This window comes from Tursiops truncatus, chromosome 1 (assembly GCF_011762595.2).
Source record: "Tursiops truncatus isolate mTurTru1 chromosome 1, mTurTru1.mat.Y, whole genome shotgun sequence".
Lineage (NCBI taxonomy): Eukaryota > Metazoa > Chordata > Mammalia > Artiodactyla > Delphinidae > Tursiops > Tursiops truncatus.
This window is the reverse complement of record NC_047034.1, coordinates 175,651,207-175,665,205: the sequence shown is the minus strand read 5'-3', so window position 1 is coordinate 175,665,205 and position 13,999 is coordinate 175,651,207. Positions and strand designations below refer to the sequence as shown.

Below are 13,999 nucleotides of genomic sequence, written 5' to 3'. Positions count from 1 at the left end.
GGCCGGCCCCCGAGGCCGAGGGGCGCCCCTGCCCGCGCCCGGCCCCGCTCCCGCCGCCCCCGCCCCCGCGCCAGGGTCGGAGCCCCGCGGCGGCGCCCCCTGCCCTCCCCGCCCCACTCCGGTACTCACCATAGTCGGAGAGTCGAAAGCCGAATTCACTTAAATAATCAACTTTCATAATACTTAATTAATGCCTAATTGCGACTGATTACTCCCCGAATAACAAGTTGTTTTAAAGCCCTGATGTCATTGCTCCTGACGGTAACACTCAGGGTAACAGTTTGGCAGGAGGGAGCGGGCAGGCGGGCGGGCGGGCGGGAGCGGCCGGGGGCGCTGCCAGGCGCCGAGGTGATTGGCAGGGCGGCCGCGGTACCGCCTCCTCCCGGCCCAGCCCGCACCGCCCCGGCAGGTGAAAGAGCAGAGCTCGGCCCGCCCGCGCGCGCGCCCGCCCGCGGGAGGCTGGAGTGAATGGGCTCGCGCTCGCCCGCCCCGCGCCCGCTCCTACAGGCGCGCCTCCGTCCGTCCCCTCGCGCGCGCGCGCTCCTCACACGCGCGCCCTCGCCCCGCGCCCGCTCCCTCACGCTCGTGCGCGCGGCCTCAGCGCACCGGCCCGGGCGGCCAGCCTTATTGGCTCAGCGATTGCCCAAACCTTAGACTTCGGAGGAGGGAGGCGGGGACTCGGCGCCCGGGGACTGGAGGCAGGGGAGGCGGGAGGGGGACGCGGCGGTCCGAGAGGACCCTGCGGCCCGCGCTCGCGCCCCCGCGCCAACTCTGGCCGGACGCCGCGGGCGGGCGCGCGCTCGCACGCTCTCCTCGGCGCTCCGGCCCCGCCGAGCGCGACTCGATGGCGGCCGCGCGGACTCACTCCCTGGCGCCGGCCGGCCGAGGGCTCGCGGCGCGCGCAGCCGGGCAAACTTTTCCGCGCCGGCGGGCGCAGGTGTGAGCGCCGCGGGGTCGCGCCCACCGAGCCGCGCGCCCTGGTACGCCCCCCGGGCTCTGGGTGCTGGTACCAGGCGTTTCGTTTCCTCCCCATCCCTGAATCTCTTCCTGTTGCTGTTGGCGGTGGTGTTTTTTAGCTCTGAAGAGGAAAGACTCTGGGGCCTTGGGCCTGGGTGTCCCGGGGAACACTCGCATCGGCCTCGCGCTGTTCCGCACACCGTGCCCGCCGCAGGCTTCACGAGTGCGGGAACCCCCAGGGCTGCGCCACCTTGGTTTGGCTTCGCCTTTTAATGAGCCCTGGCTCCCCCGCCCCCACGCCGATTCCGGGTGGACCCCGGCTCCGCGCCACATCACTGCTCTCCAGGCCTTCCTCCTCCCGCTGCCCCGCAGTTCCGCCCCCAGCCCCGCAGTGGGGACGGCACCTCCTTCCTCCCTCACCCTGCCTTGGTCGCCTGTCCTCCGAGGGCCGGCACCACGGATCCGCGCTGTCACTTGGGCTGCCAACCGGCCCTCTTGCCTCTGCCACCTCCCATGCGGGGCCGTGGCAGACAGGGCACAGACACCCTCAACCAAGGAGCCAGCGTCCTGCCACCTGCCCCCTCTGACATCGCCGCATTTCCTGCCTGCCAGTTCATCGCTGGACCAGGGCAACTTCTCTCCTTGCCCTCCTTTCCCCCCAGAGAAAGCACTTAGGTGTATCTTTCGGTCCCCAGATGTCCCTGCTGCAGCCAGATATGTTGAGATTCCTTAAATTTTAGTCATCTAAGTTAACCACTGGGTAGGAGGCAAGGAAAGAGGCAGGCGAGTAGGAAGGTGGGCAGTTTTGCTTGTGAAGTACCTGGATCTCACTGTCCCCAGCTCTCCGTCTGTCCCTTCTGCAGCCACCCTGCTGCCTTCCTCCCCTCTCCTGTTTCAGGGGAGGCCACACTGCCTTCAATGAGGGGAGGAGACCAGAACTCAGGTTTTCTTTTCTCTGGTCTTCCGGCAGCATTAAGCAAAATGGCACTGGACTATTTTTGCAATATTTCTCTTTTGCAAAGGGAAGGGCCCAGGGAGGCCTTGGGGCAAGTAAGGGAGTTAACAATCTACTCTTTTTCCCACTTTCCCCTTATTTTTCTTCTCCCTTTATTTACTTATTTACTTTTTAAATTGCACTTTAGTTCCAAATGGCCTCACAGGGAGATTAACATCCCTCCCCCATTCGACTGCTGTCCCTGTTGCCTTCTTGGCAACCCCCATTCCTGGTTGTCACACAACCCTCTACCCTTCAGACCTGCCCCATGCCTATGGAGGATGAGTAGCTGGAGAGGCCCAGGAGCTCTGAGTGTCCCCCAGTCCTAAAACCCTGAACAAGGGAGCAGAGCTCCTTAAACAAACCAAGCCCTGTGCTCCCCAGAGGCTGGTACAAAAACTGCTGGCACCGAGCAACCAGGCAGCAAGGACCATGAGCTTCTCCCCAGGTGGGATCTCAGAGAGGGCCCTGCAGTGTCCAGGACTGCTCTGGGGTACACACATGCCGCTGGGTTCTCCCACCCATGACTCCCCAAAGCAAGGCTTACAGCTTTGGGTTGTAACAGCAGTCAGTCAAACCCAAATCCCAATCCTGAAGTGTCTGCTTCCCCATCTGAGCAACTGGGACGTAGAAGGAAGCCTGAAGACCTAGGGGTAGAAGGGTGATTTCTGGGTGCATCTGAAATGTGCACGTATGGGGAGCTCCCTGCATATGTGACCCACATGGCCTAGGGGCTCCCTCTGAATGTCCTTCTGGGCTTCTTCTGATGGTGGTCAGGGCATGGGAGGGCATACCTTCCAGTCACTCACGCAGGACCCACAGGATTGGCTGCACAATAACTTGGGGGCCTCTGGTGGACAAAGGCTGGAGAGGAATGGCTGAAGGGATAGAACTGAGAGAGCCGGACGGAAGGCGGAACAGGCAGGGCGGGCGAGAGGGGTTCGCCAAGCGCAGCCAGTGGTAGAGGGAGGCGTGGGCCGCCCGGAGAGCCTCAGCTCTGCCGAGACGATGGCCACAATCAGCCACTGCGGGCTTCAGAGGCTCTGCCCACGAGCGAGGGGCCTTCCTGAGAGGCACAGAAAATGAGGCCATCTTAGCATGTTATGATTTGAGATTTGAGAAGGCTGAGGCCGTGTCATGGAGGGGTCCCCCGATTTCTCTTTCTCTCCGTGTGTGTACTCATACCAAGGCCCAGAACCCTGGCACCTCTGAGTCTATGGCCCATCTTGCCTTGAGAGCCCTGATGTGGTAACACCTCTTCGACCCTGAGGCCAGGCCATGGTTTCTGTGCCTCGGGCCCGGGGAATGGAAAGCCCAGTGCCACAATCCCTCCTGGTCTCGAGGCCCTGGGCCCAGAGCCACCAGCTCCTCCTCTCACACCCCACCTCCAACGGGAAACGTGGAGCCCTGCCCAGCAATGCCACCCACCGGGCCCCTCACACGGGTCCAGGGGAACCTGTCAGCTGTCCCAGGACAACCTTCCCTCGCTGGCTCCCGGCGCCCTCGCATCCCCAGTTTGCCCACTCAGTCTCTCTCCCTCCCGAGCCCGGGGCCTTCTCACTCACCAGCCTATTTACACACCAGGTATCTCATGCTTTATCTGCTCTCATTTTGAATTTGTAACTTTCACATAAACTTGAACAAAGCTCCTTTTGTTCCTGCACCCCACCCCAGGATCCCAATAAACTGGTTCCCTCTGAGGCGACTAGGCCAGGACACGGGGACCTTGGCCAGACGACTGCGGGTACATGTGAGCAAGCATGTTCGCACCTGCGGGGAGTCTGTGTGCCTGCGTGTGAGCGCACTCCCCAGGCGGGCGGCGGGAGGGGTCAGGGGGAGCCTTGAGTGAGCAAACTGTGGATGGGAAGGATGGTGGGCATGGAGGGCAGAGCCCAGATGCCATGGCGCGGGGATGGGATAGCCTGCCAGGAGGGCACGAGAGGTCACGGGCCCCGGATGGGTGGGTATCGGGGCAGGGGGTAAACGGGGATGAAGAGGAAACAGAGCAGAGAGGCACAGCAAAGTGGGTGGCGGAGCGAGGGGCTGAGGCCAGGCTCGAGCTAAGCGTAAGGCAGATAGAGGGATCGCATTATGGCGGTCTAGGGGCTGGCACGGCCGCACGCTCAGCGCCGTAATCCTGTTAGCCAGCAATCTCCATTCCGAAAGAGCTTCATTTCTTTGTGAATATTTGTAAACTAGATATCTAATGGAAAATTATAGGAAAATTATAGTGAAATTCATGACGGAGAAATCCGATTATCCCCAATTCAATTATGCCATCTTAGCCCACACAGCACATTTCCCATTTTTTTCCCATAAATACCGATGCCAGGGGTCCCGGTAATCAAATAAAATTGAAAATCATCTTCCCATTAAATTCAATTAGCCGCAATTTCTAAAGCCTATCAGAGATTTTAATTACTAAATTATAAAATTCTCCAATGCTAAATTGAAACCAAAAAAATTGCACATCCTTATATTTCAGAGAAAAAAAAGGGGGGGCCAGCAAAATCCTCGGAAAATGCCCTACTCTCTGTGCCCAGCTCCAAAGCAGGTTCCCCACCTGGAGGGACAGCACACCGCTGCCTCCTTGCCAGGTTGAGGACGAAGCCAGGGGGGCAGAGGAGAGGGCCCTGTCAGGGGAGGGCCTGAGGCATGTTAATTTAACAGAGGGGCAAAGCACACCTCCAACCCCAAGCAGCTGGAGCTGGGCCGGCCCCCAGGGAGGACTCGCGTCCTCACTGGCTGTCCTGGCTCCTAAGATGCCCTCAACTTTGTCCCCCACGGAGAGTGAGGTCTATAACTGCTACCTTCTTGGCCCGTGGACATGGCTCGGGCCCAGGTCACAGCTTGGCCTCAGAGCAGCAGACCAGAGGCAGCCGGCTTCTTACTCAGTGGCTGGCTCTCTGACCACCCAGCCGGGCCCCCAGATGGCCTGGGCTGGGTCAGAGGTGGGAGTAGGACGGAACCCGATGTTGAGGGTGGCCAGACATCATGGGAGGGTTCCGTGGCCCCGAGCCTTCTCCAGAGCATTCCCAGGAGCCATGGGTCCTGGCTGTGTACCAGCCTCCTGAGAGAAGAGCTGGGGATGGACATGGCCCAAATTTGGCCTCTCCCTGTACTTCTAGCTCATTCCTTGTTCTTACCGTCTTCTGGGAAGCTGACCGGCTGAACTGGCCAGAAGGAATACCCTTGCCCCGCGGGAGAGCTCACTCTTTTGCCCCCATCTCCTTTTAGGGAAGTGCTGGCCATAACCCCAACGGTAGCCCCTCCTCTCTCACCCCCCCTCCCCCGCACCCGCAGGCCACTTACCCCACTCTAAAGCCTGCTCTAGGAGTCAGAAGAGCCTGGGGAGGTGGCACCGGTGGTAGCATAAAGGGACCCTAGATCTGAAACCCAAGGTGGGTGGCTGGGTGGGCAGCCGCTGGGCCCGGCAGTTTCAGGGCAGCCAGGAGCTGAGCTGCCAGCAGCCAAGCTGCCAGCAGCCCAGCACCCAGGGAGCAGGGAGCAGGTTTAATTTGCCAGGCAGTCAGGAGTGCCAGCAGGGGAGGCACCCGCAAACAAAACAAAAACAAAAAAGTTAATTATCTTTGGCTTTTTCTTAATAAATATCCAAACTGGCCCGGCCGGATCCTCCGCTTTGGAGGGAGAGAGAAGGAGGAAAAAACCCCAAACCAAATCCAACAGACTCATTCTCTACCTTTCCCTTTGTCTCTCATCCTTGTATTTATCTCTTATCAGAGGCAGTAACAGTTTCACATTAATTCCCAAATTTTGCAAGTGCAAGAGTGTGGTCACAAATAGTTGTTTTGTTTTGTTTTGTTTTGTTAAAGTTTTGGGGTGGGAAAGTGGACATGTGAAGAAGAAAGAGGCAGGCAGGAGGAAAAAAGGCGAGAAGAAACAGGACAGAAGCAGAGGGAGTGAGAGAAAGACAGAAGGAAAGAGAGAGAAGGAAAAACAGAGCAAGTGTGATGCGGGGAACCGAGCTCGTTGCATTGCCCGCAGCGGCACGGCCCAGCCTGTGGCCCCAACCTGGGCAGGGACCTTTTCTGGAATATTATGTTGGCATTTTATTTCAGTTACAATTATCAGCTACAGGAGATAATGGGGATTTTTCATCTTAAAGCTCCAAACCACCTAGGTCTCATTGGCCACTTGGGCTCCCCTGCTGCTGCGAGTTTGTGTGGCAGCCCTCCCTTCCAGGAGCTTGGCTGCGGAAGAGGGGAGGTGGGCTGTCCTTCTGAGGCGTGTGACTTTTTCTATGTGGAATCCCAAGTACACCTGGGGAGAGAGACGCGTGTTGCCACCTGGGCCTACGTGTCGGGATGGTGCTCATACACGCCTGAGCCCATGCTGTAAGAAACATCTGGTAGGGCACGTGATGGGGGGTAGGCAGCCAGGACATCGGGCAGTCCCTCACGGAGCACGGGCACTGCAGTCCCACTACCTGGGTTCAAACCCTAGCTCTGTCTCTCACCAGCTGTGCAACCTCAATCAAGTCACTGACCCTCTCTGAGCCTCCATTTTCTCAGCATCAAAGTCAATAATAATTAGTGATTGCCGAGGGCTGAGGGTAGGGGAGATGGAGAGTGACTGCTAATGAGTCCGGGCTTTCCTTCTGGGGTGATGGAGAGAGTCTAAAATTAGATAGTGGTGGTGGTGGCACAACCTTGGGAATATACTGAAAACCACTGAACTGTACACTTGGTATGTGAATTATGTCTCAATAAAGTGGTTATAAAAAAGTGGGGATAAAAAGGGGGAACGATAACAGCACTTACTGCATCGAGCTGTCATAAGGGCAGACAGAGCTCATAGCCTGGCACAGAGTAACGCTCAGTAAGGATCCACGAGCAGTCACTCACATGGATCGCGGAGGATGGGCTGGCATCCTGGGGCCTGGGCTGGTATCCATGTACTCACACTGCTGGGGCTTACAAATGTCTACCTGGGGCCTTGGGGCCGGGCCAGCGGGTTGTCAAGCAGCTGAGCTGCCCGCCCCCAGTACTTGGTCGAGGCTCCTGGGCAACTGCTCCCTGGCAAGGATGGGAGAGTGCACGGCCCTCCTCCTGCCTCCCCGCCCGCGTCCCTGGAGAGGAGGCTGCCCACCGTGGCAGGCCGACTCTGTGCTCACTCTCCCCGTCTCACAGAGCACTCATATTTTCCATGTGCAGCAGACCGTGAATTCACCTTCATACTAGTTACAGGGTTATTTAGCTTCTCCTGACACTGACAATCACCAAACTTTAATTCGCTGCTTGGTTTCTCCCTGCTGCGCCCTCTGCCCACCCCCAAAATCACTGGGAGAGGATGGGAAGAACCTAGGTCTGGCCCCCTCTTGCCAAAGCCTGCCCTTCGGAGTGATGGAGCGATGGGAGGAGGGGGGTTGGTCAGAAGGAGAAGATGATGTGCAGAGGGCGGAGAGAGAGAGCAGTACGGGAGAGAAGAAGTACCACCAGGGCTAAGGGGGGCTTCCATCCCGCTCCTCTGGCCTGACCGACACTAATGTATTCAACCTGATGTCCATCCCGTTATGAATGAAGACTCAGCTGACTGGGCTGCAGGTCTGAGGGCTGGCAGCCCTGGCCAGGACCTCCGGGGCCAGGACTCACTGAGATCCCAGGACCAGGCAGCTGGCATGGGCTGGCTCCTCTGCCTGATGCTGGACGAGCAGGTGCCCATCTGGGAACTCACCAGAGGGAGCCCATTCTTACCAACCTGAGAAGCCAGCTCTCATTTCCTCCCCTCTCCTGTGCCAGTCTCCTGTCAGGCCAAGCCCTCCTGCCCTGTAGAGGTCTCTCTCTGGCTTACAGCCCTGTTGCCAGGATCACGTCTCTCTTCCTTTGATAAAGCCAGGGGGGGTCTGCTCAAAGCTACTGACAAGCATCAGATGAGAAACAGAGACTGAGACATCGCCCACCAAGGATCCCAATCACACAATCCTGGGACCAGTGTAGGAGCCAGGGCCCAAGTGTGGCCACGAGTCTGCTTCCTCGCCCAGTGGGAGGGGCCGCTGCTGCCCTGAGCACCCAGGCCAGCCCCAGCAGGGTCTTTGTCTCTCTTCCCTTGCCTTCAGCAGATCCCCTTCTTTCTGTCTCCTCTGTACTCCCACACCTTTCCAGGAGTGGGCCCAGCTTCCAGAAGATCCAAAGAGGCCTCTGGTTAGCTCAGGGGCCAGGCAAGCCCAGAGATCTCAGACTCTTCCTCGCAGCTACTCTCCACCTCCGGAAGTGGTCACCATCACCCTTCCCCAAAGCCTCCCAGGAAAGCGAGGTTTCCTCTGAGGACCATTTGGTGGAAACAGGGGACTCTCTTATTCGCCAAATCCAAGCTGGCTCCACCAGCCACTCATCGGGCGGAGAGTCCCAGGAGCAGAGACTCACAAGGCAAGGACCTGGGGGGCTTGCAGAAGCAGAGGCAGGGCCAAGGGCAGAGCCAGGAGGGGAGAGGCCGGGAAATCCACTGGTGGGTCCAAGCTCTGCCGGCTTCCTCCCAGCCCCGTTCCACTGCCCCACCCCTGCTGGCAGGGGAAGTGGCCATGGTGGCCTGGGCAAGAGAGATGTCAACGGGAGCGATGGCAGAGATGGGAGAAGGGGCTTGTTGACTGCAAACTGTCCATTATGGCTCAGATTATAAGCATATGGCGCAGGGCTCTCTGCATGATGCCGAGGAAATCCAATACGCTGAAAGGTTAATGCAATCAATTAGGGTGACAAGGAAGTAAAGGAAAGCCTTCGGAGTAGATGAAAAGGAGAGAGAGGGAGAAAGAAAGAGCGCCGTGGAGTTGGGGGTGGCAGTACGGCGGTGGGAAGGTGAAGAGGAAGAGAAACTAATGGGATGCAGAGAGAAGGCTTGGAGGGGAAAACAGATCTACAAAAGGCCAGGAGCCCGCGAAAAGAGGACAGTAAGAGAGACGGCAGCAGAAGCAGCAGGAAAGGGCAACTAGTGAGCTGTGCGGGGACCCGGCTCCCAGCTCGTCTCAGACCTCTGACTGCTGCACAGCTTCAATTTCCTTCCCGCTCCCCACTCCCCCCTCCCCCCTCCCTGCCAGCCTTTCCTCTAGGGCTTGGAGCCTGGCTCCCAGATTAGCTCACAGCGCTAGTAATGTGCAGCCTTGGTCCCTGCCCCTGTACTGAGCGTGTGCCCACCATGTAACGTCCAGGGCCTTCTCCACAGAACTGCAGAGTGGGTCCCAATTGCCCCAGAATGGGCCCAAGTTCAGACCCAGACTCTTCCCTTGGCTTTCTCTGCTCTCAGCAGACCCCACAGCTTTCCCCCATGCATCCTAGCTCGTACTTGCAACAAGCCTACAAAGCAGAGAGCGTGGTAGTCAGGGCTCCGTTTTACAGATAGAGAAACTGGTGCTCGAGAGGTTATGCGACTTCCCAGGGCCCTGCAGCAGACATGGAGGACCCGGGACCGACCTGAGAACTCCAGTGACTCCCAGTCCACCACCCGTGCGGCATTTTCTTCCACGGCCCTCGCTCAAGCGAGGAGCCTCAGCTTCTCCAAGGTGAGGGACTCAGTGGTCCCGGGGCAGGGGTGGGGGACTGCATGGAACCTGCTTAGGGATGACTGCTGGCTCCTACATGCATGGTGGAGACCCAGGCTCTGGCAGGTGAACAGGAATGAAGGAAGGAGGGAACGCAGGCGCTGCCTACCTGTCAGGCCCCGGGCTAGCCACCTTCGGCCCCATTCACTCACTCGCTTGTCCCAGTAACCCTGCAAAGTAGATATTCTGCTCACCTTGCAGAAGAGGAAACTGCGGATCTGAGAACTTGCTGAAGGCTACAGGATGGAGACACAAGGCTCCTGGATGCCGGGAGCAAGGGATCTGAGGAAACAGTGGCTGTCAAGGAGAGGACAAGCCGGGACTTCTACGTAGGTGGGACTGAGCAGGAGATGGGGTCCTACAAGGAGTAGAGAGAGAAAGGGCAGCCCCAAAGGGACCAGGACTGCAAGCAGCCCCGCAACCTCAGGGACAGGGCTCCCTGACAACTGCCCGGGCCCCTCAGAGCAAGACACGAGCACAGAGCAGGAAGATGGTTGCACAGCACTGTGAACGTACTTAATGCTAGGGAACTGCACACTTAAAAATGGTTACAATGGTAAATTTCATGGTGTGTATATTTTACCACTGGAAAAAAAAAAAAAGAGCAGAGGGCAGGAGTCAGAAACCCCAGAGGGAGAGACAATAAACTTTTCCTATAAAGGGCCAGATAAATATTCTAGGCTTTTCAGGCCAAACGTGCTCTGTTGTAGCTACTCAGCTCTGCCATCATAGAGTGAAAGCAGCCATAATTGATATGCAGATGAGTGGATGTGGCTGTGTTCCAATAAAACTTTATTTACAAAAACAGGCAGTGGGCCAAATTTGGCCCTCTGGTCATACTTTGCCAAGCCTTGCTCCAGAGAATGGAAGCACTTGGGGCTGACTTTCAGGACAGAAGTAGCCAATCTGAACCTTGCCAAGAAGTGGAAGGAAGGGCTGGGCAGAGGGCTCAGGAGGAAATCAGGTTCTCATTACCAGCAGAGGGTGGAGAAAAAGAAGGGAAAGAGAACAAGGATTGGATGGGAAACAGATGTCCAGGAACTGGTCCATCCCAGCTCCCAACATCCTAAGCCCTCCACGGTGCTTCAGAGTCTCAGGGATGATATGAAGGGGTGGAGAGTTGAAGCTCTCAACACGCTAGGAGTCTTGATGCCAGGAGAGAGGTGTTGAGCTCTGGCTAAGAGAGGACGGGAGTGGGGCAGCAGCAGGGTCGGGCTGGCCAGAAGGGATGCCAGGGGAGAGAAAGGCGAGGAGAGAGGCCCGGGGAGCAGAGCTGTAACCAGGGTGGTGCTGGCGGCAAAGGGAGGAATCCACAGGCCCCAGTGAGAGCGCAGGGCGCGGGCCGGGCCTGCCCTACACCGGCCGCCTCTGATCACGTTTTCAGGGCCACTGCCCGCCGGCACAGACAATGCTGGGGGAGCCTTTGAAGTCCGAAAGGGATGCCGCGGTGGGAGCCTCGCGAGTCTCCTCCCTTCCCCCGTCCTCCCGGGGGAGGGGGCCAGCAGGACAAAACCCAGAGCCGGTCACAGCCGGGCCCCCGAAATGCGGGAGACAAAGGGAAAACAAACAGGTTTGGAGCCAGGCGCACGGTGCCGTGTCTGTCCCCCGCCCCGCCGAGCACGGATGATGGATGGCTGCAGCCAGCCAGCTCGCCCGCCGGGCAGGCCCCGCTATTTACATAACACTGGCGTTCCACCGGTCACCTCTGACACGGCGCTGCCTGGGGCCGAGGCCCGGTGGCCCCGAGGTTCCTCGAGCCACCCGAGAACTGAGACAGCCTGTGAAGGCCCGGCCAGGCCAGGGGAGCCCAGTGCCTGGGGAAGGGAAGGGCAGCAGCCTGATCTGGGCTCAGGACCCGGGGCCTCCTCCCTGCCAGCCTCCCACGGAAGAAGGAGGAGGCCACGGGGCCGGCAGCTTCCCAGGAGACAGGACTTCTAGGGCTTTCAAGTCCACGCGGTTCCCCAAGCACGAGCTACAAGCAGAGCTTCCAGGGAGAGCCGGCAGCAGCCACAGGGGGCAGACAGCACTGCGGAGAGCTGGGCACGGTACTGCCGGCGGCTGAGCCCTGGCACCACAGATGCCCCTTTGCCTCACGCTGCCTTGAACACATTCCACGCCCAGAGTCAGCGATCCACGGGTCCCCAGCCCATTTCCTGCCTAAGAACGAATCTGAGACCCTTCTACTGGGGTCATCTTTTCCTGCCAGGTTCAGATGGGCAGTGTGGTTCCAATTCCCTGTCTCCATCTTCCAGACCCACCCTGGGGGCTCGGCACGACTGGGCCCAGCCCAGGTTGACACGTGTGCCAGGCGCGTGGTCACCACTGGGGGGAAGGACCCACGGATCAGGGAAGGGCTCAGGCCTTACCTTGTAGCGGGTCCTAGAGGCTCCTCTCTCGCAGTGGGGGCGTCACTTCATCCTGGGGAGGGACAGAGAAGAGCCTCTTAGCCTTTCAAGGCAGGACGCGTACAACTCCCCGGTGTGTGCCCAAGGGCTCCCTGCCACCCCCAGGCCAAGGGGCTGATGCTCCAGGGCGGCCAAGGGTGTCAAAAATTCAGACGCGCGGAGTGGGCACTGATCTTGGCCCATCTGAAAGGACGTGCCGACCAAAATTTGAAAAAATTCAGAAAGCAGCAGGGGCTGATCACAGTGGAAATATGGTCCTCAGCGCACCCCTAACCAAAGAGAGAAAAGTCAGAGCGCACTGCACACACCTCCGTGGGGGCAGAGATGCGGGTGTGCGGGTCGGGGTGCTCCCCTGGAGCGGCAGTGGCTGAGCAGCAGGGCCTGGGGACAATGACAGGATAGAGCCGCACCCATCCCTCCCTCTCTTCCCTTGGCCCCTGAAAATCTACAGCATATGGGTGACTGAGGGGCAAGGGTGGACCAGGGGCCAGGGCACCAGGAAGCCTCAACTCCCAGGAATAGGCTGCAGACAGCACCTTCCACCCTGGGGTCCTACTGATGAGTCACAAGCCATGCCGGGGGCGCACGTAGGGAGAGGGAACATGGCCCAGCAAGGTAGGGGGACTTTAGCCAACACGGGACTCAGCCCAGCTTGCCAGGCCCCGGCCCTCCTGCCCAGCACGTGAGTCTGGGGAGCTAGGTTCAAATGGGACAGACGCCTCGTGTGGACAGAAAACCCAAGGAGCCCTCTGCCTGCTGACCGGGGCCCACCTGCCCTTGCCCGAGCCCGCCCTGCTCCCACCCCGTGGGCCTTCAGAGCTCCACCCATACTCGGGAAGGGTTTTCTGCTTATTAGGGTTTTTTTCTCCCTACTCCCTCCTTTGTGGCTTATCAATGATGCAAGAGGAATAACACCAATTTCCTTAGGCTGTGTAATCCCCAAATCAGATTGGGGGGATTGTGAGAGGTGAGGTGACCTTGTACGGGGCTCCGGGAATGCCACCCAGTCCCGCCGCCCGCCCTCCCGTTCCCAGGACATATTTAGACAGATAATGCTAATTGTACTTGACGCATCCTCCTAAGGAGGGCCGGGTCCTCTGCCAGCTTTCGCTGCCTTTGCTGGGCTGCCTGGGCAGAGGGTGCCCACTGAGGCAGAGCCCACCCTGCCGGACACCGGGCTCCGGTGGGCATCGAGCAGTTGGGGGGGTGACCCCACGGGCCTCTGATGCCCATCTGACCCAGATGGTAGGAAGCTAAGATTCTGCAGAGAGCTGGGCGGACAGAGAGAGGGGGCAGCAGAGAGGAAAGGGGAGCCCTGCTGAGATGGAAGAGGGGGCCGAGGTGGGAAGAGTGGAAAAAACAAGCAGTCGGAGAGGAGAGCTGGATGAAGTGGAGGCCAAGCAGCGCTGGGCCACGGGGCAAGGGAGAGAGACCCTGGGCCTCCGCTGAGAGGCGCTGGGCAGGCTTGGCTGTCAGAGCTCACAGCCCAGCCAGCCCGCCCAGGGGCCCAGCGGGGCGTCATCGCTGTCCAGTCCATCCCACAGCCGCCCGCCTGAGATCTCTCAAGGCACCCCGGCCAGCCTCCCTTGAACCTCCAAAGCCCCCCAACTCCACAACTCCAGTATCTCCCTTCCACCACCTTCTTCTCCCCCCCCATCCCCCCCAGCAGCTGTGCCTTTATTAATTCATGAGGCACTAATTAGTTCTTTGTTTAATTTTGTGTTAAACAGACTGACCGGAATGATAACGACTCGCCGCGCGGTGTTGCCGTCCCCAACCACCCCTGTTTTCTGACAACAAGGGAGCGCGGGAGACCGGAGCGCTGAACCCAAATCCCTCAGCAGTTGCACTTCATTAAGTCAAAATGTGACAAGAAGCTTAGAGAGCAACTTGCAGATCTGATCACACAGAACAATCGGGGAGGAAACTTTCCAGGAGTTGGCTGGGGGTGGAGGAGGGAGGGGGAGGGCGGAGATGCTTACCGTGCGGGGACCAGGACGTGAACTGGGGTCCTGCCCCTCACCTGGCCCCGGGGCAGGCGGCCTGGCGGACGGGAGCAGGGAGGCTGTCTCTGGGTGGGATCTGGGACAC

General features: G+C 59.0%; 1 protein-coding gene across 14 annotated transcripts in view; it reads right to left on the bottom strand.

Annotated features, from left to right (window-relative positions):
• The window catches only part of CASZ1 (castor zinc finger 1), a 156,884-nt gene that overhangs the window by 56,119 nt on the left and 86,766 nt on the right, over nt 1-13,999 (bottom strand). For 4 of the 14 annotated variants that reach the window (XM_033843382.2, XM_033843420.2, XM_033843369.2 and 1 more), the window contains exon 3: nt 11,870-11,921. The exons of 2 other annotated variants lie outside the window; for them this stretch is intronic. Coding sequence is in view for 6 of the 12 variants with exons in the window: in XM_033843361.2 (XP_033699252.1) it covers nt 130-178 (49 nt within the window). In the remaining 6 variants the exon portion in view is untranslated. Of the gene's footprint in view, nt 1-129; nt 8,933-9,697; nt 9,786-11,869; nt 11,922-13,999 lie in introns of those variants that run through there. 8 more of the 14 variants (XM_033843414.2, XM_033843430.2, XM_033843391.2 and 5 more) reach the window with 7 other exon arrangements.